The following is a 25560-nucleotide window of genomic DNA, read 5'->3' as shown; positions in this document are numbered from 1 at the left end:
GTTCAAACCAATTTCATTTTTCCATATATATATATATATAAGATATGTAAAAGACAAGTGAAAACACTCTTAATTATTATGTCCTAGTATTAGAAACAATTATATATATAACTTGTAAAAAGTCCAATATTACATTTTGATGTCCCTAGTCTTAAAGTCCAATATTACATTTTGACTGTCCCTAGTCTTTCTTGTCGATCTTCTTTGATTATGACAAAACAATATTGTTAGTGCATGTATTTTTTTTTAATTTTTTTACACATGCTTTATCAATTTAAATTCCTAAATCTCAACTACCGATACAGAATTAGACATTGATCCATTTTATTTATTTACAGTCGAACCATTGGGCCGGACCCGTCGAGTCGACGGATTTTAGACCCAAAAACCATAACCACCCTGCATATGGACTGGTCACAGTCACGGTTCTGTATCAAACACGTTGACCCCATTAACCGACCCATGGTCTGATTTGGCTCCAAGTCAAACCTGAACCATGATCAAGTCTGCATACGACGCGTTATCTCTTCCCCAATTGGGTTGTTATAATCTTTGTGTGTGGACAATGACATGTATCACATGTCATCAGGAGACTAGATATAGTACTTTTGGAGGGAGCCACATATGAGTTAATGGTTGAGTTGTATATCCTAATGTATATATGTATCTATATATCATTGCATGTCCGAGGATATGAGTTGTTTGCTTTTCTATTTGGTTCCAATCATGTGTGTGCATGTTTGATATTGCGTGTGTTGACGTTATTATATATTATTTTGAGTATTATAATCACAGATGTCACATTTGAGCTTATTATATAGAAAATTTTAGCTCATTTTCTATTGTAATTAATTAACTATAATAAAATTGCATTTCAATAATTATTAGAAGTTAATGGCCCACACTATCCATCCTTTTAGTAGAATTATGAACTTAGTTAAGTTGTGAATGACAATTCCATCATATGTTCAATTTTAATCAATGTGAAATGTTGGAACATTTTATGTTCGCAATCTTGATTTTGATGTTAACAAAACTTATTATTTTGTTTTCTAATGATTTACCTAAGTGCGCAGGAAGCTGGAACTGATCAGGCTTCAAACTGATCAGTTATCGAGCCAAAACTGAAGTTATTGAGAAGCCAACTGAAAACATCAACTGATTGACCAAACTGAATCAACTCAAATGATATATCAAAGAACAGTTCAACTGATTGTCCAGCTGATAGGCAGTTCAGTAGAAGACCTTCAGAATCCCGGCCAGCTGATGAAGAGTTCAATTGATGAAGAGCCCAGTTGATCAGTTAAACTGAAAGAGTGAAATCAGTTCAACTGACGAGTCAACTGATTTCACCAATCCAACTGAAGATCAGTTCAGATGACTAGTTAGGTGCATCAGTTAGGATTCAATCAGTTGTAATTCAAGACAAGCTTATCTAAGTGGATTCCAGCTAGGCATAAGGGTACAAAAGCATCTGTACGAACAAAGGTACAATAATGGACGTTGCAGCAAATTTTAAAGACAAAATGTTCCGGCATAGATTTCGGGAAAGTCGAGACACGAATCTCAAGGAACACGTTCAAGCTGCAGCGGATACAATTGTTGAGTCTCACTGTACGATCAGTTTCCCGCCTATAAATACTGGATCAATGAAGACCAACATATACATCAATCAATAGAAAGGGCACGCATATTGCATATCAGCTTACTAGAAGCAATTTGCCTAGAGGGAACACTTCATCGTGTTATCAAGCTTAGTTTAGAAGAACAATTCCCTCAGTATGTGAGAACACTTTCTTATAGTGTTTATTATTCATTTCACACACACACACAAACCACCACCACTCAAATACAGTGTTGCACAAAGATAATAAACTTGTGTGTGTAGTATTTGACACAAAGACGTTAAACAAGTGTTGACTGGGAGGTGCTGCCTTCAGTCTAGACTAGGAGTTCAGTTAGGCAGTGAGTAAGTCCTAAGCTGGGTGGATTATTACACTTGTTGTAATTAATCAAAATCTTTTAGTGGATCCTACCCGAGGTGGTAGAAGGGGTGACGTATGAGCAGTTGAAGTCTCCGAACATCCATAAATATATCTTGTGTTATTTAGTTTTTTAACTACTGTTTTCAAACTGATTTGATCAGTTAGAATATCCGTCAGTTTATTTTTCACCATAACTGAAATGATATATGTCACAATTAATTCTCGATATTTTCAGTTATTCAGTTACACAGGATATAAAACATATCAGTGTTTCTTAACGAATGATTACTTCGAGTGTTTTTCGTTTGGTTTGTAACCAAACTCAAGTTAATTCATCGATATATATATTCTTAGAACACGAGCTATTGCAGCTCATTGATTTATTGTGTTCAAGGCACCTCAAGGTGCCCAAGCACACGATCCATCATGAACATATCGAGTATTTTAATAATCATTGAATGATAAAAATTTATCAATCCAAACCAATCTTTGAGGCCAACCCACAAATATTTTTGGTGAGAATCTTGAAGATGACAATGAATAACAGTAAGTTGAGGCTAGTGTTGTATATTATTTTCTTCAGAAGATTTTGCTCCACTCTTGGAGTTCCGGTTGTAATCAGTTGTAGAGGAATTGTACATCTTTCAACAAAATAGAAATGCACTTTAGTCATTTCTTCTTCGACATGTACTTTGCATTTGTGTTGGATCAACATTAAACTTAGGCAATAAATTCAAATTCATTAACGTCATATAACCATAAAATTTACATATCCTAAAAAAATATGCTATGAATCAAAACAATCAAGAAAGTAAATAGAATTTTTAATTTTATTTACATCAAACTCGCGGCGTAGTTATAAAATTCAACTTGAAGAAGTTGTCATCAAGACCTTTCCTACAAAATGGCAATTCTTAGACAATACAAATTTATTAGACTCCAATACAAGCCTAAATCCATGTTTGACAAACGATGAACCCAATACAAGGTTCTTCCTTATTTCAGGAACATGAAGCACATCAATAAGCGTCACTTCCATCCCCGATATCATCAACACCACATTTCCAAGTTAGACTATGTCCGATGTAGCCAAATTCCTATGAAAAGCTTTCTCCTAGAAATTGAAGTGTATGTGGAGAACATATATTTATCGTAGCATATGTGACGGGTATCAACCCACCATTTATTTGGGTTGTTCACTAGATTTATTTCAAATAAAACTACAGTTAAATCAAATTCAGAAAAATCAAATGATTCCAACCTTTCTTGAATTACGTTTGCTTTTTACTTCCCTTTTTTTTGGGTGTGTGTCGTCCTTTTCCATGCGGTTCAGGCTCCCGCAGGTGTAGCAGTTTCCTTCGAAACTTTCCAGACTCTTAGTTTGTTTTTCCCATCCATGAAATTATGTTTTTTCCTTTGTTTCTAAATTCCACCATGTTAAATTTTACAACCATAGTATTGGTTTTGTTTTCCATATCACGGTTCCTTTCTTCATCCCCAACCTCACAATCAAATTTTCAAGTCTTATTTCCTTTTTCTTGTGGTTCAGTTAGTTTTTGAAATTCTTCCACAAAGAAGAGAGTTTCTTAATCAATACAGCAATTTTAAATGACTCGCTTAGACTCATTACCTTTGTAGAAATCTCGTCCAAAATTGTATTTCTTACACTTTACTTACTACAGATATGGAGTCTATCATCTTGAAATACAAGTAGCGTCCCGCTATAAACTATTTAAGGTCTACATTTTCTGCCTTGTACTTCTTTTCCAACATTTCTCACTACTATTTTACGGTTTTCACTTGACAATACACATTATATAATGAATTGACAAGTCCATTCAAAATGTAGTTCTTGCATAAAATTATCATCTTGATTTCATGCATCCATTGAAGGCCTTCTGCAAAGGATCAACTTTATCTTTGGGTACGGTGGGAAGATCTTCTTTCAGATCTTGCAAGACTCAGAGTTGTAAGAGAAATTTTTTTTTAATGTTGTCATCTTTTGAAATCGGCGACGTTGAACTTTTCTGGACTTTTTTCTTTGTGACCATGGAGTATTAATCATCGTTGTGGATGAGGAAGCCTTCTTCAAACTTTCAGAAAATCTTCTTAAGCTTGTTGGTGAGAATCTCGAAGATGACAATGAACAAGAATAAGTTGTGTTAGACATTAATTCTTTGAGAAGATTTTGCCCCACTCTTGATAATTCATTAGTCGTAAATCTTCTCTCAAAATACAACAACTTCATTTGCGATAACAACACATAAATCACAAATTCAATATCCAGAAAGTTATATAAACTCTCTTTGTTTTTTAAGGAAGAAGAATAACTTCAATATGAATATGAGAATGACAATTTAGATAATTTGAAAGTATTTCAAAATGATGTTTGATTCTCCTATTTGTGTTGTTTGTCTACAATGGCACATTGTTTCAACATATGGGGATGAGTCTTTTGGTATAAAAGTTTGATGAAAATTATAAAAGGACATAACTGGAATGAAAAAGATTTAGAAAATCCGCTGAAAATTCACACATATTCATGAAACAGGATTAGAGACCCCCTGCCCTCCCTGCTATTTGCGGGAGGAGCATAGGGATTAGGGGCGCCTCTTTTTGGGCGCCCTCATGCCTAAAAGCTGCCTAAGAATTGGAGTGCCACTGCGGCTTAGCTTCCCAGGAAACTTTTAGACGTGAGTTCTTTTCTTATTTTTTTGTTTCGTTCGAATTTTCTTTGTGTTCTTTGTTTAATTTCAATTTACTAAGCTGAAAAAAGTTCCAACAAATATTCCACACAAAGTTGAAACGTCCCTTGCTCATTTTCTTTAAATATACAAGATTTTTAAAAAAAAAACAATAGGCTTCGGCCTATACCATATATATGCACTTTTACTATTTGCACCATTAAAATAAAGTCATCATCTATTTTACTTAAAACTCAGTAACTATAGTAAAAGTCATAAAATAAATCAAACCTAAAACTAATATTTTTCAAAATTAGCATGAATGTCATAAATCCCCTCAAAACCATTCCTACGCCTAAAAGTCATGAAAATATTTAAAATACTATAAAAACATTAACTGTGCGGAAAAGTAGCAAGGTCCTTGGGTTCAGTGAACCATCAGTCCAGCCAGTTCAGTCATCAAGTCTTCCTGTCTAAACAGAAATATCCTCACCTACATCATTCACACATAGTGAGTCTAATGACTCAACATGCATTAACCATAGTAACAAGTAATACGTATCTATTTACATGCAACAATAAAAAATACTTTTAATAAGATAGATTTGATATGAACAAACTTAAATAGTGAAAATCAGTTCATTAATTGTGACCATCTTTTCATCTTTCAATTGATTGATCAATCTCAGCTGTAACCTAGTACTAGGCGGCGGGCAACAGTAACCACTTTTCCGTTATGTGCCTTGGATTATAGTTGGCGGGAACATCAGCAACCACTTTCCGTTATTGGACATTGGCCTATGGAAATTTGGTGTTGGGTTTCCATGGGACTTTGTCCCATAAACTGGTTCCACTGGGGCTTTGTGGCTCACGAATCCCCATTTTCTTATCGTCACAATCAAATCACTTCATTCAAAACATTTTGATCATTCCATCACTTTATGAAAATAAATACATAAACATCATTTTTTTAAAACCAAGCATGCAAACATGTAATGCCCGAGAATTTTGTTATTGTAATCTGAAATGATTTATTGATGATTGATGTGATTATAGACGGAACGGATCAGACCGAGAAAGCTGGAAAGAAGATTGGAAATATGTGCGAGGATGAGCCTTCGCGCATATGCGTGACCCAGCCGGGCACATATGCGCGAGGTAGGCAGAGAACCTCGCGCATATGCGCGACAGGACCCGCGCATATTGTCGCGCATATGCGCGAGTATGGCAGAGAACCTCGCGCATATGCGCCGGGCGAGGGCGTGCATATGCGCGAGATGCCGTGAAGATACTCGCCGAGACATAGTGTCTCGCGCATATGTGCCGGCGGAAGTCGCGCATATGCGCGAGACGTGCTGAACCAAGAATGAGCCACACGTCCCTTACATGCATGATATATATATCATAAACGAATTCTTTTCCTCGGAATCAAGTGGAACGAGACAAATTCCTGAGAAAGCTTCAGAGAAAGTGCTGAAAATCTTAACGCCTTTTATTTTAGGAATTTGAAGTTTACGAAAAATCCGCCCGTCCAAATTTCAATCCGACTTCAGTTCTGTACTTCTCTTGTCAAGAGCTTCAACTGGACGTAAGTTTTATTATGTTCTGATATGATTTGAAAATATGATATTGAAGGAATCGGATATGATTCATATATGGTGTTCTTGACATAGTAAACATCGTATAATCGAAACCAAATTGATGAACAGATACCGTACGAAATTGTTATGATTTTCAGAATGGATTTGATTGAGATTTGATAGCAGATTGTTATTGATTATGAGTTGTGGGAATTGATATCTGTTGATTTGTATTGCAGGGTATATTGAGATTGTGCGGTTATGCCGTTGAAACAGAATTAGATTGAGTTCTGATTATATCCAGTATTGATTTGAATGGTATATTGATATTGTACTCCTCGATATTGTCATTACCAGATTGAGTAATTGACAGATTCGAATTCGAGACATCGACTTCGTCAGATCAACAGAAAGAAAGGTATAAATCAATGTTAACCGGGAGATTGACTTGAGTCAGATTGGACTTGAGTTTCCCAAAAACCACATACTTTATTTATTGCATTGATATTTGCAATTTATGAGATTGATATGCTTAGTCTATTGAGTTATAGCAAAGCGTGTATTGAGTCATGGGCGGAGATGCCTAGTTATTGGCGGATATGCCAAGTCTTTGGCGGACATGCCAAGACACTGGATGTTTGATTTATATCGATGTTGCGTAGGAGCGGATCGTCTTCTATTGCAGAGATTCGGTATATGGTAATATACAGGAACCGGGATCCCTAGATTAGAAATGAGTCGAGTCTGAGATGACGAGTCCAGAGTTTATTTACAGTGTTATATCGATTCATGTCTTTCAGATTTGATACATGTTATTGATATATGTTGCATGCTTTTATATCTGTTTATATGATTGCATATATACGTTGTTTATACTGGGATTATATTCTCACCGGAGTTATCCGGCTGTTGTTGTGTTTGTATGTGTGCATGACAACAGGTGGGACATGATCAGGGTCAAGAAGAGGATGAGAGATTCAAGATTAGCGTGGAGATCCGGGCTTAGAAGTAGATCTGTTTCATCACCTGACATGTAATGAATGAACAATAGTTTGATATCATTTACTTTTGTACTTAGATCTGGATATTGATCTTGTAAATGAAATAAGATTTATTTCATATGTTGCGCACTCTTGTATTTTAAAAAAAAAATTAGACCTTGTTTATCTTAATTGATTCAATTATTCCCAAAGATGATTAAGAAATGAATTAGCATCCGGGTCCCCACAAAACACGTCTTTTAGCTTTTTACAATTTTCATCATAAAATTCCATAACCTTTCAAAATGAATATTTTTAACATTCATTATAGTTATTGGGACACTGTCAAGACTCCTAACATTTTTCATGTACGGAATGACTGTTTTGTCCATGAAACCCTAACTTTTTCATTTTACCACTGGACCTTAAAACTTCGACCCGTATCTATCCAAACTTACCATAACACCTTAAAACACACTCATGAACATTTCTTAGACGTAAATTTAAGTCCCTTGACTAAATTTCGTAATTCGTTTTAAAAATTGGACCGAAGTCCCAGTTTTACCCTGAATCATCTCGAATCTTAACCAAACTTTCCCAAACTTTAACCATAGCTTAATAACATCCAACCAGCCCCTTTTCAACCCAATCCAAGCCATTTGGAACCCTACTGAAATTTTTTCCACGCATCGATCAAACTCTAGCCCTAGAACAACCAGAAGTTCTTCGACCCTAGCCCCAAACCAACGAGACCAGACCCTAACCAATCATACTAGGACCATGGCCGAACGCTTAGCACAATGCTAGACCTGTCCTAATGTGCCATGCACGCGAAGTCCCCTAACCCGTACACAACATGGCCGCGCAGTCAAGCCTCATGGCTCCAGCCTTTTCCCCTGCACCAGCCACCCCTCAACCCATCTAGGACCACTAGACAGCTCTCCTTGGTCATCTAGACGTAGCCCAACCCTCGCACACGCCTGCACCCCTCATGAACCAAAAAAAATAGCTCCCTTGAAACCCAATTTCGTTCAGCCCCTTTGCCCTTCCTTTCCAGCCATGTACAGCCCCATCTAGGACTCCTAGACAGCCCCTAAATCATACCCTTATCATCACTAACCAGGCAGCCCCTTGTGCAGCATCAATATCATGAGTTTCATGGCAAGAAATCCAAGTTTTTCCATGTATACATCATAAAAACGAAAATATTAAAAAGGATATCAGTTTTTTCATGCAAACATATAAATTCACACGTATTATGGCATGAATGATTATAAAAGAAGAAATAAGGCGTGTCTTTGCATGATTCACGCACGAATATTCGAGTCTTGACACGAAAGAATGTTGCCGGAGTGATGGGGAAGACCTTGCTGCGTTTTTGGCCTTCAAAATTACGTGTGAGGCTTGGGGGCGTGTGATGTGTGCGCTGCTTCTAGGGGGAGAACACCCTAGGTTTCTTTGTGTTTTTAGGCGTGAGTTTGTAGGAGATTTAGGGCTTGGAAGTCAAGGTTTAGGATACAAATACTTGGGTAGACAACTAGGCCCAATAACCTTAGTATAATAGGCCCATTAGGCACATTAGAATGTAGAAAAATATCTTTTTTAGGAAAGTTTTCGAAAATATTAACCCCGAGTCTCCAAAAAGTTTTTACTTTAGTCAAAAATCGATTATCAGTTTTAAACATGACTGGAGCAGTAAAAGAATCTCAAAAGACATCATTTTCAAAATTTACTCATTAATTATACCATATATTAAATAATTAAAAATAATTATTCGATAAAAAATATTTTTCCTTAACAGTCCCCGTCTCCGTTCCTCATTCTTCACATCTCAAATAGCCCGGTAAAACACTGTTTTATGCATTCTAATAGAAATTCATATTTTTAACATTTAAACATGCCTACTACATTTAATTAATGCAATTAATATAATTTAATTAAATATTTTTCATTTTTTTAGATTTGCACGTAGTTGGACTACGTTATCGCATTTTGAACATTACAATTATTTCACACAAAGTGATCCTACCATTTTCTAAATTGTTCTTCCTACTCTTCAAGTCCTCGTCCATTGTTTTTGGCATGGCCCGGGCATCGTATCGATATTTAAGAAAATCGGACACGTTTTTGGAATGTGTGGCCAGTTTTTGGTTATTTTCTCCAATTGTCATGTCTGCATATCAACTTGATTTAAAAGAATCATATATGCGAATCCGCATCGTATCACCACATCTCACCATTATATTAGATTATCTTTTAATATCTAAATTTTATTTTTTAAAAAAATATTCGAAAATTTGATCGGGTGAATAAATATTTACTTTCTCAAATTACTTGAAAAGTTATCCTATTCATGATATTTTGTTGCGTAGATTGGTTAATTGTTAAAAATTTAACTTACGTTAATGCAACTCTGTGTTATGAGAAATAAAAAAATTGATTCATTGTTCAAATAATTATATGAATGTTTGTTCATTTTCTTGATTTAATGACATACCAGTTATTTTATATAACATCAAATTATTGAATTAATTCACTAGATAATATATAATTTTATTAGAATAAATAAATAATCTTATTTTTATTTCTCACAAAACAGAAAAATTTATAATTGATTCTAATTTTAATTTATAATTAGTCAGTTACCACTTATATAAAAAAAATAACGAGTTAGTCCATTTAATTTTTTTTTCAGGAATTGATTATTGTAGAGCTAAGATATTGAAGCCCTTCTAAAGCCCAATGTGTGTGTATATAGATCATAGATACACGTCCAGTGACGGAGCCAGGAATATGGGGTTATCCGGGCTAAAATTTTAAACAATAACATCCTTTAATATTTTAAATTGATTTACCCGGGCTAATATCAAATTTATTCAAAATTAAACAAAAATTTACATATAAATTTTTCTAATATCAAATTTATTCAAAATTAAACAAAAATTTACATATAAATTTTTTAAAAAAAATTTGGACCAGCCCGGGTACTAGAGGCTGTACCTCCGCCCCTGTATACGTCATATGTGTAACGCAGTACATGGCAAGGTTGCTACGCAGCTGCAGATATACTTCCCAGTACAAATCAAGATCATTGGTAGCATAAGAGCTAAAGATGATATTACAAGAAGCTGTTATCTTCATCTTCATCATCACACTTCGCACAGCAAGTTCAGCCTAACAAATCTAGACATTTCGACAACGATCTTAGTTTTCCCTCCTCCCCCACTTAAAACAGTTTCCTTACAAATGATGAAGAAGGTAGAGCTCTCATCACATTATATTTATACATATATTCAATATACATAATCACACAAACACTTCTGTTTTCAATAACATAGGTGCCACACCACAAAGCAGCAACATCACTAAGATATATTCCCGCCAAATATACATACCTCATATACCCAAAAAGCAAAATGGTGAATGCATTTCTTGGCTTGGTGATGGTTGCAGTGATCCAACAAAGTATCTGTCCGGATCACTTCTTATCCGTAGTGACCCCAACAACAACGTTGCTAACCTGAAATTTGAGATATTGTCTAAAAATCGGTAATATAGAAAGGGAGTAATGAGCGATTATGAGACATATGTCACAAACAGCAGATCTACCAGTTTCCCACTCTTGTCAACGGACATGGGATTTTCCACAACCACGGTTTGGTTCTGAGAATTGGATAATGCCTGTGTAAAAAAAATAGAAAATGACAACAATAAAACATTCAGAAAGAAGATTTTTCAGTGAATGGTATTTTTAATCCACATATGCAGCTCTGACTTAGTAGCTAAAAACATCAGGAACTTACGGCTGAACTTGAAGGTGGCGATGCCGAAGAGGGAGTTCCGTTTGGCCTATGCATGGGAATAGGCACCCTAACATTTCTCATCTGCAACACAAAACAAATATATATAGTACCAGCACAGAAGAGGAACAATGTGCGTCTTTTTCTTATGACCTCAAATGAAAGTTTAAATACTACATGGGAATCGAGCATTTGTTGAATTTAGTTAAGAAGGAGAAAACTGACAGTGATCTTAACTGTGTTTCGAAATCTAAAAAATAAATGAGAAATATATTGGGATGCTTACATTGACGTGAGTGACGAATTGACATACAGCACATTTGACAGAAGGAGCCCCATATGGATACATAAGTGTTGTCCGGCAATTTCCACAGTTGACATGAGCGACATTAGATGCTAAAAAAGAACCAAACTCCAAAATAAACACGAAGGAAATTCGGAATAGACTTGACATTAAGATGCTTGACAGGCAATGGAGAAAATAAGCTATTGTTGTTGCTTCCGCATATCTTTTGGATTTACATGGTGTGTTCGACAGTATCTTATCATTATGAGGGTTTTGACTGATATAATCAGGCTGTAAGAATGAAAATGCAATCACCAGCGATAAATAATGAAAGTAAATATTAAGTAATAATTCTTCCCTCTACACAATCAAGCGTACATTGTTTTTATGCTATCAATTACACAATCAAGCATACAATAACTCTAATACAGATCTGGAAGCATAAAAACACATCTATGAGCCTATTATCCTGTAATTGTTAATGGATTGGCCATAAAATGTGGCTTGGGCAAAAGAAACACAAATCTCTTCACTCTTGGAGGAGAAGCAACAACCAAGAAGGCTTTATCTGGGCATCAAATATCAACTACTGGAGTGCCCTTACTTACAGTATATAATTCATTTAACATTTTACCGATTATTTGCCTTATATGTTCCTTTCTGAACTAACAACCATTACAAGAGAAAATTTTTATACAATCTATCCACCAAAAATATATTAGTAGTACGCTCAAGGCTCAACTAAATTATCATGATATAACTTTTGTCTTGAAACATTAATATCTCTTTCAATGGGGAGAAGTGAATAAATCACATATTGAATTAACGAAACAATTTTAACAAGTAGAGTGATAAAGCGGCAGGGAATGCATAATCCAATCTTTCCACTAATATAACTTGATAGAAGATCATTGCATGTGCCATGCACATTTCATTGCACCAATAACGAAAATACACCTAAATTTTTCATGGATAAGCAAAGATACCAAGATCTGACATTTATGATATTTATATACAAGAAAAAATACTCTAGATAGAAGACATGATCCCTTAACAGTGGTCTCTAAAACAGTATCTACAATAAACAATGATTATCACCTGGTGCCAGGTTCACCGTGTGACAACAGGAGCATCTCACACTTGTAGCTCCACGAGTATACATCAACAAGGTACGGCAACCCCCACATATCAGTTGGGCCATTTCCATTCCTGAGGAGGGACAGTGTTAAATTGCATAAAAATCATGAAATTGAAGCCTAAAACTAGGAAATAATAGAGAATTGCTCTGCCCTAAGCTACGTTTTCGACAAAGCGGTCTCATAGCTGTGGGGTACATGCACATATAGACATCTGAGAGCATGATTCAGAAATGACCTCATTCTTTGTTCTAGTACATAAATATTGACAAACATAAAGATCAATCTAAAATACAAACACACATGTACAGCTCACAGCACAAAAAGAAAGGTTTTACTGGTGCTTAGTTAGGCTTTATACTTTACTCAACTAATGATTTTTAATAGAGTTGTGTAATTCTTAGGAATATAATTCTTTGATATTGTTTGGTTAACTTTTTTTTAAAGTTGACGAGATATATTATATGAAAGTATGAAAAAGTATAATGACTGGTGGGAAATAGTAGAAAGTATAAAGATTATTGAGTAACTATTAAGGTTTTAACAGTTGATTTAACAAGTAAAATAATGAATGAAGTGAAAATTAGGGAAAAAATCAAAAGACCTCTGACAGTTGGGTTCTCGAGTTGTATCAAGAACCCAACAAAGCAATTCCTTGATTCTAAAACTCAAACCCAAAAATAAAAATGCATATTCCATCACTAAATTCAAAGTGGTCCATGTATAACACTGAAAGAAGCAATAGTCATGATGCAAAAGAAAATTCCAATCAACCAAGATAAAACAATCAGATGGTGCCCCTCAAAATGATAAACAAGATGATTGTTGATTGTTAAGTCCCTTATGGATGAGAAATAACATATACATATGCTTGCCTTCCTTCTCTTAAACCTGTGAATAATGATATTATGTGACTATAGTATTCAAAATCTCAAAACTGAAAGAAGAGTGCTCATCTCGGAAGTAGGGGTGGACCCTAATTAAAGAAGAGGGGTTGAATCAATTGATTCGGGTAGGGGAAAACTTGAATTTCAGGAAAAATCAGGCTTAAAAGCTTCAATTTTATTTTATTTTCCGCAAAGGGCGACAGCCTAAAGAAAAGATGAATTTACTCGAATCAAGATTCAAACTTTGGAGCTTGATGCATAATAGATGACTACAGATATATATTCAAACAGCAGCCCCTTTATCATAAAAATGCAGTTGCAAGAAGAACAAATTCTTCTAATAATTTGTGTGCCATACATTTTCGGAAATATGAATATACATACACGTGAGCTACATCAAACTCCCCCAAGACTTGGTAAAACAAAATACAGCAATATTTTGCCAGTTGAAACATTTTTGGAGCATAAGAGGAGAAGCATTGCAACGTAACGATATTTCTTCTAAAAGATTCACCCTATCGAGCGATTGAATTAACTAGAAAGAATAAATCATATCATAAACTTCACTAACAGCACAAAGTCATAAAAAACAGCACTATATTTTTTCTCGCAGAAGCACATCGAGAAATAACAGGAAACTTATCTGTTCCCATCCAAATTTCGGCTGAAGGGTACAAATTATCGTGCAAACTTTAAAATTTACCTGGAGGGGGCACATTAGTGATGGCATTACACACAGCGCAGCACACATTGGTTGCCCCGGTCGGGTACATCAGCAGACTCCTACACCCGCTGCATACAATCTGGCTCTGCATTCCTCCGCTCGCACTAAAATCTCTCAAAAAATAACACAGCCAAATTCACCACCAACAGGCCAAATCAAACCTTCAAAACCCAAAAGTGAAAAAAAAAAAAATCAATATGCTCAATCTATAGCAAGAAACAAGACAGATCTGATAAAAAAAACAACCAGCGGTGGATGTATTCAGTGTTCATGGGGCAACAGAGGAATGATTGAGGATAGGGTACTTGGGGTACTTGGTAGGAATCGGAATTGGAATCGGAATTTTCTATCAGTTGTCACATCGGAGAGGGAAGCGAATGCCGCGTATTGGCAGTTTCTTGGCCACTTTATCCACTACGGTGGATGCCCCTTTCACTTTTTACTGCATACCATTTAACTTAAAGGAGCAGAGCATTATTTTTTAAAATTTCTCTTTGAAAAATGCATGCATGTTTTTTTTTTAACAGTTTTTTTGAATACTTTAGACAACTTTGATGTACATATTTAGAAATAGTGATCGAATTCGAGATTCAACGGTAACAATCACTTTTTTTGTATTAAAAAACAGATATATTTATAATCTATATGTTTTTTAATAGTCTTTTTGAATACTTTAAACAACTTTGGTGGTACATATTTGGAATTAGAGATCGAATTCGATATTTAATAATAACAATCTCTTTTTTCGTATTAAAAAAGAGATATTTATAATTTATTTTCTTAAAAAAATAGAATTGAATTCATGTTTAGTCATTAATTTTATTAGTGATTTCACGGTATTTATTTATTTTGACGATGCATAATATATAATATAGTGCACTAATTAAAAGATAATATATTAGTCGAATAATTTTTGGGTAATTATAAAAATTGAATTAAAAACAAGTATTGTAGTGAGGAATAGAATAAAATATATTTATTTATGAAAAATATATATTAAAAATATGATATGTGTTTGGTTGATTTAAGGTTCAGAGTTTTCTTTTGAAAGAAAATAAAGAAAATTGTCATTTTTTCTTACAATGTAGAAATATAATAAATCTCCAATTATTGAAACTGGACGACAAACTAACGTGGTATACCAATAGTTTAAGACATAATTACTGGAACAATTGTGAAATTATTATGTTTTTTAAGTTATAAATACTTTAGAGCTTGTAATAAAAAGAATAAATTATGGAAGAACAAAATCAAGATAATAATTGGTTTAGTATATTTTCCAACTCCTTATACTAAAGGAAACTTCATGTGAAATAAAATGTATAGAGATAGGGGTATCAAATTGAAGGATATTGAAAAACCTCCAAGACCATCCAAACACGCCTTAAGATTAAAAACATAAAAAAATAAAAATAAAAATTGAGTCTTGGTGGACATCAAACGGGAGCCAAAGTTTCAACTAGCTGGAACACATAGTTCCGATCAAACTGAAGCCTACAATACCTATCAAATCCTTGCATTTTCAAGTCGAATACGAGCCCAAATTTACCGTCACAGAGCCTATACAACACAATCTTATGATGAAAATGTAGCAAGAAAACTGAATCTTCTTCCTTTTTCCTCTAACAATACCCAAAACATTAACTTCTGCATCATTCATCTCCGGGAAAACAGCTGAAATCGGACTCAGATCAGCGCGAAATGTCTGAACCCAACAAGAATTATCTTCTGACAACTCAAATACCAAGACGGATTTTGTGGGGACCCGGACGCTAATCAAGTTCATAATCGTCATTGGGACAATTTAATTAATTATAATAAATAGGGTCTAATTTTTTTTTTAAAATGCGGAACGTAATGAAAATCCTACTAGTATACATATCAGTATAACATAAGGTACAAGTCCTGTACAACATACATTCGATACAAACGAAGGTTCATCAACTAGCTATCAAGTGTTCAAACCCTATCTACAGCAACATCAAAGTCCGTGGTCTCCCCTCTAATCATGATCTCTCGTCATCTCCTCGACCCTGATCCTGTCCCACCTGTTGTCATGCACACATACAAACACGACAACAGCCGGATAATTCCGGTGAGAATATAATCCCAGTATAAATCAACGAACATGCGATCATATGATAAACATAAAAGCATGGACAGATAACAGCAATATGTATCAAAATCTGAAACATAATCAATACAAAACTGTCGACAATGCTCGTGACTCCACGGCTCAGACTAGACTCAATCCTAGTCTAGGGATCCTGGTTTCCAGACGTTGGTATTCCTATATCGACCAACAGTAATAGAAGAAACTCTGATTCTATCCACGTCGATATAACCAAACATCCAGTGTCTTGACCTATCCGTCACAGACTATGGCACTATCGCCCATACACTATCTTGTGACATCGTGCAATGTGCCTGTGGCGATCCCACCACTATCAGACACTTCTGTCACAAGATCACTCGACTAATACCTGCTTTCTATACATCCATAGAACAAGCATATCAAGTCAAAGCAATGAACATAATAATAAGAAGTATGTGATTTAGGGAAACTCAAGTATATCCTACTTGAGTCGATCTCCCAGTACCACATTGACTTATACCTTTCTTTCGTTGAAGTTCTGACGACGTTCAAGTCTGAATTCAAAGTTTGTCAATCCCTCAATCTGGCCATGACAATATCAATAATATCATATCAATATACTGCTCAAATCAATACCAATCTGATCAATCTGGATTCAACTCAAAATCAACGGCATAACGGAACGATCTCGACATCCCAGTCAATACCACGTCAACATATATCAATTACAATCTATAACCCATATCCAATACAATCTGTAATCAATCCATAATACAAATCTGTCCGATTTCAAATCAATATAATCAGAAAATCATAACAATTCCATAATCAGTCTGTTTTTCAATCTGACTTCGATTCTACGATGTTTAACATATCCAGAAACACCATATATGAATCATATCAAATTCCTACAACATCATATTTTCAAATGATAACAGAACTCAATAAAACTTACATCCGGTTGTAGCTGTCGACGAGAGGAGTACAGTACTGTGTCCGGATTCAAATTCTGATAGACGGCTCTTTAAAAATCACAATTGAAAGCAAAATGAAAATTTATGAATTCTCTGTATTCTTTCTCGTTTCCCTTGGCTGAAGAATGGAGGAGAATTGAACTTTATATATCAAGTTGCATGACAAGTGTCCCACTCAAGTCCCAAAATTGCATTTTAGCCCCTGAATTCTTCACTATTTGCAATTTGGTCCTCAAAACTCTTTTTAATTCCATTTCAATCCTAATTAATTACAAAAATCGTGGAATTTAATTCATCATTCCAAAATTCGTAAATTAAATAATCTCGGATTAAAATGATATAATCTCGGGCCTTACAATTCTCCCCCTCTGCGACATGATTTCGTTCTCGAAATCTCAAGCAATCATATCACAGGTAATCAAATCAGAAATAACAGAAACTAAAATAGTAAACTCACATCAGTGGAATAACTTCTGGGAATTCCTGTCTCATATCTGATTCAGTCTCCCAAGTAGCTTCTTCAATAGCCATGACGAGTCCACTGGACTTTCACAAGTGGGATGGTCTTCGTTCTGAGTTGCTTTTCTTTACGATCAATAATCTGAACCGGTTTCTCAATATAACTCAGAGACTCATCAAGCTTAGCCTCGTCTGGCTGGATAATATGAGAATCATCGGGGAGATATTTCCGTAACATAGATACATGAAAGACATCATGTATTCCAGATAGAGAAGGCGGTAATGCAAGTCGATAGGCACGATCTCCTATCTTATCGAGAATCTCATACGGCTCAATAAAACGTGGAGACAGCTTCCCTTTCTTGCCAAATCTGACAACTCCTCTGAAAGGTGAAATCTTTAGAAATACTCGGTCTCCAACCTCAAATACCAACGGTCTTCGTCGGATATTGGCATAATTGGCCTGTCTGTCCTGAGCTGTCTTCATTCTCTTCTGAATCAGCTTTACCTTTTCTGTCATCTCTCTGATCATATCATGTCAAATCTCAGGAACCTCAGAGATATCATCCCAATACAGAGGGGATCTGCACTTATTTCCGTACAATGCTTCAAATGGAGCCATCTCAATACTTGTCTGATAGCTGTTGTTGTACGAAAATTCACAAAGTGGCAATGCATCTTGCCATCCAGTGCTAAAATCAAGCACTACAGCTCTCAGCATATCTTCCAATGTCTGAATCGTCCGCTCTGACTGTCCGTCAGTCTGTGAATGATATGCGGTACTCAAATGTAACTTCGTACCGAGAGCCTGCTGCAAACTCTGCCAGAAGTGCGAAGTAAACCGAGGATCACGGTCTGAAACAATCGACTTCGGCACTCCGTGCAATCTAACAACTTCTCTGACATAAATATCGGATCATCTGATCATATCGGTACGTCATCTTGTATGGAATGAAACATGCAGATTTGGTCAATCTGTCAATCACAACCTAAATCGCATCACAACCTTTGGAGGAACGTGATAACTGTGTCACAAAATCCATGGAAATGTGATCCCATTTCCATTCAGGAATCGACAAACTCTGTAACAATCCTCCTGATTTCTTTCTTTCAGCCTTCACCTGTTGGCAATTCAGACATCTGGAAACAAATTCTGCAATGTCAGTCTTCATTTGTTTCCACCAAAACTGTCCTTTCAGATCGTTATACATTTTTCTTCCACTAGGATGAATGCTAAAACGACTGTTGTGCGCTTCTGTTAATATCTGCTGTTTCAACTCTGAAACATTCAGCACAACAAGACGATTATTCACATACAGTACATCCTCACGTACCTGAAACTCTGATTGATGACCTGATCTGACCATCTCAATCGATTTCTGAACTTTTTGATCAACTTTCTGAGCCGCTTTAATCTTCAAAATCAGCTCTGGTTCAGCTTTAATAACATATAATATCAACGGTCTACAATATGTCTCAAATACCAATCCAGACAAACAGCAGTCTTCAATCAAATTTGAAACACCTATTGTCGATAAGGATAAAGCACATATCTTTCGACTCAATGCATCCGCTGCTGCATTGGACTTCCCCGGATAGTATTTGATTTCACAATCAAAGTCTTTCAGTAAATCTAGCCATCTTCGCTGTCTCATATTCAGTTCTGATTGTGAAAGCAGATATTTCAAACTTTTGTGATCAGAATAAATTTCAAATTTCTCACCGTAGAGGTAGTGTCGCCATATCTTCAAAGCAAATACAATGGCTGTCAATTCAAGATCATGAATTGGGTAGCGAGTCTCGTGTGGCTTCAGCTTTCTCGAGGCATAAGCAATCACATGCCCTCGCTGCATCAACACACAACCCAAACCTCTGTGAGAAACGTCACAATAAACAACAAATCCACCAATACCTGAGGGGATAGTCAGTATCGGTGCACTGGTCAATCTTTTCTTCAATTTCAGAAAACTGGACTCACAGTCTTCTGACCACACAAACGGAGCATTCTTCTGAGTTAACTGAGTAATCGGTTTGGCAATGCTCGAGAAATCTTTAATAAACCGATGGTAATATCCTTCCAAACCCATAAAACTGCGAATCTCTGGCAGTGATGTCGGTCTCGGCCAAGAAATCACAGCCTCAACCTTGCTGGGATCAACTGATATACCATCTCCGGATATGATATGACCCAGAAATACTGCCTGTAACAACCAGAACTCACATTTTGACAGTTTAACATACAATTTCTCAGTCCTCAAAATTCGCAACATAGTTCTTAAATGCTCTGCATGCTCAATCATATTCTTCGAATAAATCAATATATCATCAATAAAAATGATCACGAAATCATCGAGATACTTCTGAAATACACGGTTCATCAGACCCATAAACACTGCTGGAGCATTGGTCAAACCAAACGGCATGACAATAAACTCATAGTGTCCATACCTGGTCCTGAACGCTGTCTTCGAGATATCAGAATCCCTGACTCTCAGCTGATGATATCCAGATCTCATATCGATCTTGGAATAAATAGAAGAACCCTGCAACTGGTCAAACAAATCATCTATACGAGGCAATGGATATTTATTCTTTACCGTTGCTTTGTTCAGTTGCCGGTAATCAATGCAGAGTCTCATTGAACCGTCTTTCTTCCTCACAAACAACACGGGAGCACCCCAAGGAGATACACTCGGTCGGATGTATCCCTTGGCCAATAAATCCTCCAACTGATCCTTCAACTCTTTCAGTTCAATCGGTGTCATTCTGTACGGAGCTCTAGAAATCGGAACTGTACCTGGCATCAACTCCATGCTGAAGTCTATCTCTCGAATCGGAGGCAATCCAGGAATCTCGTCTGGGAAGACATCAGCAAACTCACACACCACTGGCCAGTCCGCCAATGATGGACTCGACTTCAGTAAATCAACTGAATAGACAAGGAATCCTTCCGCTCCTTTCTGCAATAATCGAGTCATAGATAATACGGATATCAAAGGAATTCTGGCTCGAGAACCCTTACCGTAAAATTTCTACTCCTCAGCCATCTCAGGTCTGAATCTCACAATCTTGTGGAAACAATCAACTGTAGCTCTGTACTTGGTCAACATATCAATTCCGATAATACAGTCAAAATCAGAAAACCTAAGCACAATACATTCTAACTCAATCTCATGCCCGTCATATCGTAGTATACACGATCTAACAGACTTCACTGATATCAAACCTGTCCCCAAACGAGAAGAGACAGATACTACAATAGATAGGGACTCAACAGGTAATGCATGCATTAATGCAAATCTCTCAGAAATAAATGTATGTGATGCACCAGTATCAATCAATACATAAGCAGGGTAACCAGAAATAGAACAATTACCTGCAACGACATCATCAGGTGCATCCTGTGCCTGGTCCTCAGTCAAAGCAAAAACTCTGGCCTGCTGTCTCGGAGGCTGGCTCACTGTCTGGCTTCCTCCTGGCCTCTGCTGTGACTGGGTAGACGGTGCTGGCTGGAAAGAATGGATAGCAGATGGTCGTCTCCCGGTCTGAGCCACTAATCCAGATGACTCTGTTGCCTGGGATCCCTGTGCACCTCTCTGGGGACATACTCGGGCAAAATGTCCCTGCTGTCGACATATACGACAAGAGCCAAACACTCCTCGGCACTGCTCTGTGGAATGCTTCCCTCCACAAGTGCTGCAATATGGTCCTGTATAACTTTGGCTCTGATCAGTCTGTCTCGAGCCACTGGAACTGGAAGAACTGCTGCCAGACTTCTTAAATTGTCTTCCTCTGGCTTTCAAATAGTCCTTCTTTCCACCACTGCTGCTACCACTCTCGAATCTGGGAGGGGGTTGATGTGGTATCGGTGCTGGGGCAACATATGAAGCTTCTCTCTGTCTCATCAGACCAGCTTCTGCTCCCTTTGCTCTGTTCAGGGCGTCAGCAAAGTTGTTTGGTCGCCCGGTGTTCGCCAATGTAAATATCTCCGGATTCAAGCCATTGATGAACTGATCAGCCACCGCTTCTTCATTCTCGGCCACATGTGGAGCAAATCTCAGTAGTGTAGAGAATTTAGACACATATTCCTCAATGTTCAACTGCCCTTGTCTCAGATTCGCAAACTCAGCACCTTTATCCTTTCTGTATGACACAGGGAAAAATCTCTGATAAAATTCAGTTCTAAACACATTCCAGGTAATAGTCGTATCTCGATGCTCCAATGCCCGCTTTGTTGTAATCCACCAGTTCTTTGCCACATCATTCAACTGGTGCCCTATCAGTTTCACTCTCCGCTCATCAGTGTAATCCAAGGACTCAAACAGCATCTCAATGTCATCCAGCCAACTCTCACAATCCACTGCTGTCTCAGTACCCTTCAGTGTAGGTGGATGAAACGACTGAAATCTCTTCAGAAATGTCTCCATCGGTGTTGCTGTCACATCCATTGGAGGATTCGAAGTGCTACCCTGTTCCGGTACTCTTCGGGGAGGCATATCTGATTATCAAAAGGGTTAGCAATCACAATTGAAAAATCTGTCTCAGTCCCTTTTTAATCATCTTACTGCTGATCTAGAATTGGTGCTGATTCATTCTCAATAAAACATATTACCATATCAAATCAGATAAATCAAGTAACATGTATTAAAACAGTAAATCATGCTAGCAATCAAAAGCAGAAAAGAAAACTCAATCTACCCCGCTCACTAGCTTCTATCTCAATCTGAAGGATCTATCAGCTCTGATACCACCTGTTGTGGGGGACCCGGACGCTAATTAAGTTCATAATCGTCATTGGGACAATTTAATTAATTATAATAAACAGGATCTAAATTTTTTTTTTAAATGCGGAACGTAATGGAAATCATACTAGTATACATATCAGTATAACATAAGGTACAAGTCCTGTACAGCATACATTCGATACGAACGAAGGTTCACCAACTAGCTATCAAGTGTTCAAACCCTATCTACAGCAACATCAAAGTCCGTGGTCTCTACTCTAATCATGATCTCTCGTCATCACCTCGACCCTGATCCTGTCCCACCTGTTGTCATGCACACATACAAACACGACAACAGCCGGATAATTCCGGTGAGAATATAATCCCAGTATAAATCAACGAACATGCAATCATATGATAAACATGAAAGCATGGACAGATAACAGCAATATGTATCAAAATCTGAAACATAATCAATACAAAACTGTCGACAATGCTCGTGACTCTACGGCTCAGACTAGACTCAATCCTAGTCTAGGGATCCCGATTTCCAGACGTTGGTATTCCTATATCGACCAACAGTTATAGAAGAAACTCCGATTCTATCCACGTCGATATAACCAAACATCCAGTGTCTTGACCTATCCGTCACAGACTGTGGCACTATCGCCCATACACTATCTTGTGACATCGTGCAATGTGCCCGTGGCGATCCCACCACTATCAGGCACTTCTGTCACAAGATCACTCGACTAATACCTGCTTTCTATACATCCATAGAACAAGCATATCAAGTCAAGGCAATGAACATAATAATAAGAAGTATGTGATTTAGGGAAACTCAAGTATATCCTACTTGAGTCGATCTCCCAGTACCACATTGACTTATACCTTTCTTTCGTTGAAGTTCTGACGACGTTCAAGTCTGGAATTCAAAGTCTGTCAATCCCTCAATCTGGCCATGACAATATCAATAATATCATATCAATATACTGCTCAAATCAATACCAATCTGATCAATCTGGATTCAACTCAAAATCAACGGCATAACGGAACGATCTCGACATCCCCGTCAATACCACGTCAACATATATCAATTACAATCTATAACCCATATCCAATACAATCTGTAATCAATCCATAATACAAATCTGTCCGATTTCAAATCAATATAATCAGAAAATCATAAAAATTCCATAATCAGTCTGTTTTTCAATCTGACTTCGATTCTACGATGTTTAACATATCCAGAACACCATAGATGAATCATATCAAATTCCTACAACATCATATTTTCAAATGATAACAGAACTCAATAAAACTTACGCCGGTTGTTGCTGTCGACGAGAGTAGTACAGTACTGTGTCCGGATTCAAATTCTGATAGACGGTTCTTTAAAAATCACAATTCAAAGCAAAATGAAAATTTATGAATTCTCTGTATTCTTTCTCGTTTCCCTTGGCTGAAGAATGGAGGAGAATTGAACTTTATATATCAAGTTGCATGACAAGTGTCCCACTCAAGTCCCAAAATTGCACTTTAGCCCCTGAATTCTTCACTATTTGCAATTTGGTCCTCAAAACTCTTTTTAATTCCATTTCAATCCTAATTAATTACAAAAATCGTGGAATTTAATTCATCATTCCAAAATTCGTAAATTAAATAATCTCGAATTAAAATGATATAATCTCGGGCCTTACAGATTTTGTCTTAACTTGTAAATTCAAAGAAACACAATGAATGTGTCCATTGGATTCAAGTACGTAGTTCTTGTGACTTTCCCCCGTTTTCCTTCAGGGAAACCTGATTGTTGGAAGGTCTGCTACAGATCCCTTTTCAAGATTCAAGAAACGAGATCTTGTGCGAGGCTTGATCGAGTAAATCTTATTGTTCAAGTATATCCCATTACAGAATTGAGTGTTGGGTAAATCTGAGAATAGGGGGCCCAAGCTGGACCATGCATGATCTTTGGAATCATAAACTTCGATGATGTATTTCAAGAGTGAATCTTCCTTAACTTTCACACAAACAACCTTATAATTTGGTGATTTTAGAGGATCGAAAGCCAGACAGAGTCCTGAAATCAGTTCTTTCTTCTTGTTCTCGAAAACCAATTTTCTAATATTTTTACTTGTGGGATTGCAGACGTAGTACTTCTTACATCCGAAGGGAGAATTTATGCACTCCAGCAATAACAACCCATTACAAGATTGCAATATCCTGGGATAGGAAAACCCAATACGGAAGTGGCGAAAGGTTTTATCCATGTGATTCAAGTAAAAAAACGTCGGTAAGTTCGCCCGAAGGATGAACGAAGGCTGCTTATGGGCATGGAAGCGGAGGGTGTGGAGATAAGAGAACCGCTCGTTGGAGATGAGAGATCTCCTGTGTTTGCTCACCAATTGGAATCTTATCAAGGGTCTTGCTGGGAGAAACAATAAAATTAATGTCAGTAAATCGTCGATCTTGCCGATTATTTCCGCCGAATCAGACGACGACGAGGACCTTTTGGCATCGATGAAACCTAAAGTAGTTGAGATGCGTGTGTTATATATAATGGTAAATGTACAAATCTTTTCTGAAAAAGAAACGGAGCAAATTGAAATTATGACCAAAAAAACTTTTTTTAAACCTAAAATTGATTTTCTTTTATAATTTAGTGCTTTTAGAAATAGGCAAACTTGAGTTTTTTTTTTTAAAAAAGAAAATTTGTACTATTTGTTGAGGATTTTATATCTAATTTTTAAGACATAAGAGTTTTAGAACAAATATTTTTTTTTTTGGATATGTACTATAAGATGTTATTCGTACAATTATTATTTTTTAGGATTTTGATGGATTTGATTTAATTAATCTCCACAAAACTTAAGGAATTTCCCAAATTAAATTTGTATAACCTAATTTTAATTTTTTGTTTATTTTTCAAATCTTACAAAAACATTAAATTTTTATTGCTTAAATTAAATTTTTAGTTTAATTTCCAACTTTTACAACGGGTTTCAAAATATTAATACATACGCCGGTACTTTCTTTAATACTTCAGGAAATTTAGTTCATAGTCAATTAAAACTATTTTTATATTTTTAAAAATATATGAATAGTTTTTCTAAAAGCTAATTTTATCAAAATTTAGTAACTTTATTTCAAACTAATTTTAACTTTTATCAAATACAAAAGTAAATTCAGAATCCATAGATTTAGAAAATCCAAATCCAAATCGACTTTAACTGTGAAATTGATTAACTT

The 25560-nt window shown here is 36.3% G+C and overlaps 2 protein-coding genes across 3 annotated transcripts in view; both read right to left on the bottom strand.

Annotated features, from left to right (window-relative positions):
- Positions 1–10349: 10349 nt before the first annotated feature.
- LOC142530391 (protein LSD1-like) lies at positions 10350–14503 on the bottom strand. Of its 2 annotated transcripts, XM_075636228.1 has the most exons (7): positions 14309–14503; positions 14042–14223; positions 12414–12524; positions 11316–11425; positions 11033–11113; positions 10839–10910; positions 10350–10749 (listed from the first exon to the last, which is right to left on the bottom strand). In XM_075636228.1, the coding sequence occupies exons 2-7, from the start codon at positions 14151–14153 to the stop codon at positions 10708–10710; spliced, it is 528 nt and encodes a 175-aa protein (XP_075492343.1). In that variant the 5' UTR covers positions 14154–14223; positions 14309–14503; the 3' UTR covers positions 10350–10707. The 2 variants fall into 2 exon arrangements, with proteins under 2 accessions (XP_075492343.1, XP_075492333.1); XM_075636218.1 differs by having other exon boundaries at positions 14042–14503.
- A 9518-nt stretch (positions 14504–24021) lies between these two features.
- Positions 24022–25560, bottom strand: part of LOC142537511 (uncharacterized) — a 49282-nt gene continuing 47743 nt past the window's right edge. The window contains exon 4 of the mRNA XM_075643022.1: positions 24022–24838. Coding sequence (XP_075499137.1) covers positions 24108–24838 — 731 coding nt within the window. The 3' untranslated portion in view covers positions 24022–24107. The remainder of the gene's footprint in view (positions 24839–25560) is intronic.

This window comes from Primulina tabacum, chromosome 2 (assembly GCF_025594145.1).
Source record: "Primulina tabacum isolate GXHZ01 chromosome 2, ASM2559414v2, whole genome shotgun sequence".
Classification (NCBI taxonomy): domain Eukaryota; kingdom Viridiplantae; phylum Streptophyta; class Magnoliopsida; order Lamiales; family Gesneriaceae; genus Primulina; species Primulina tabacum.
The sequence above is the reverse complement of the archived record's forward strand: the minus strand, read 5'-3'. Positions and strand labels throughout refer to the sequence as shown.

What these genes read in the sequence shown, in the direction of transcription:
- LOC142530391 (XM_075636218.1), bottom strand. Translation starts at nt 14,153, where the DNA reads ATGCAGAGCCAGATTGTATGCAGCGGGTGTAGGAGTCTGCTGATGTAC. An exon ending in CACGGTGAACCTGGCACCAG is followed by an intron (nt 11,426 to 12,413) that starts GTGATAATCATT and finishes GTTCTTTTTTAG; the next exon opens with CATCTAATGTCGCTCATGTC. An exon ending in AATTCGTCACTCACGTCAAT is followed by an intron (nt 11,114 to 11,315) that starts GTAAGCATCCCA and finishes TTTGTGTTGCAG; the next exon opens with ATGAGAAATGTTAGGGTGCC.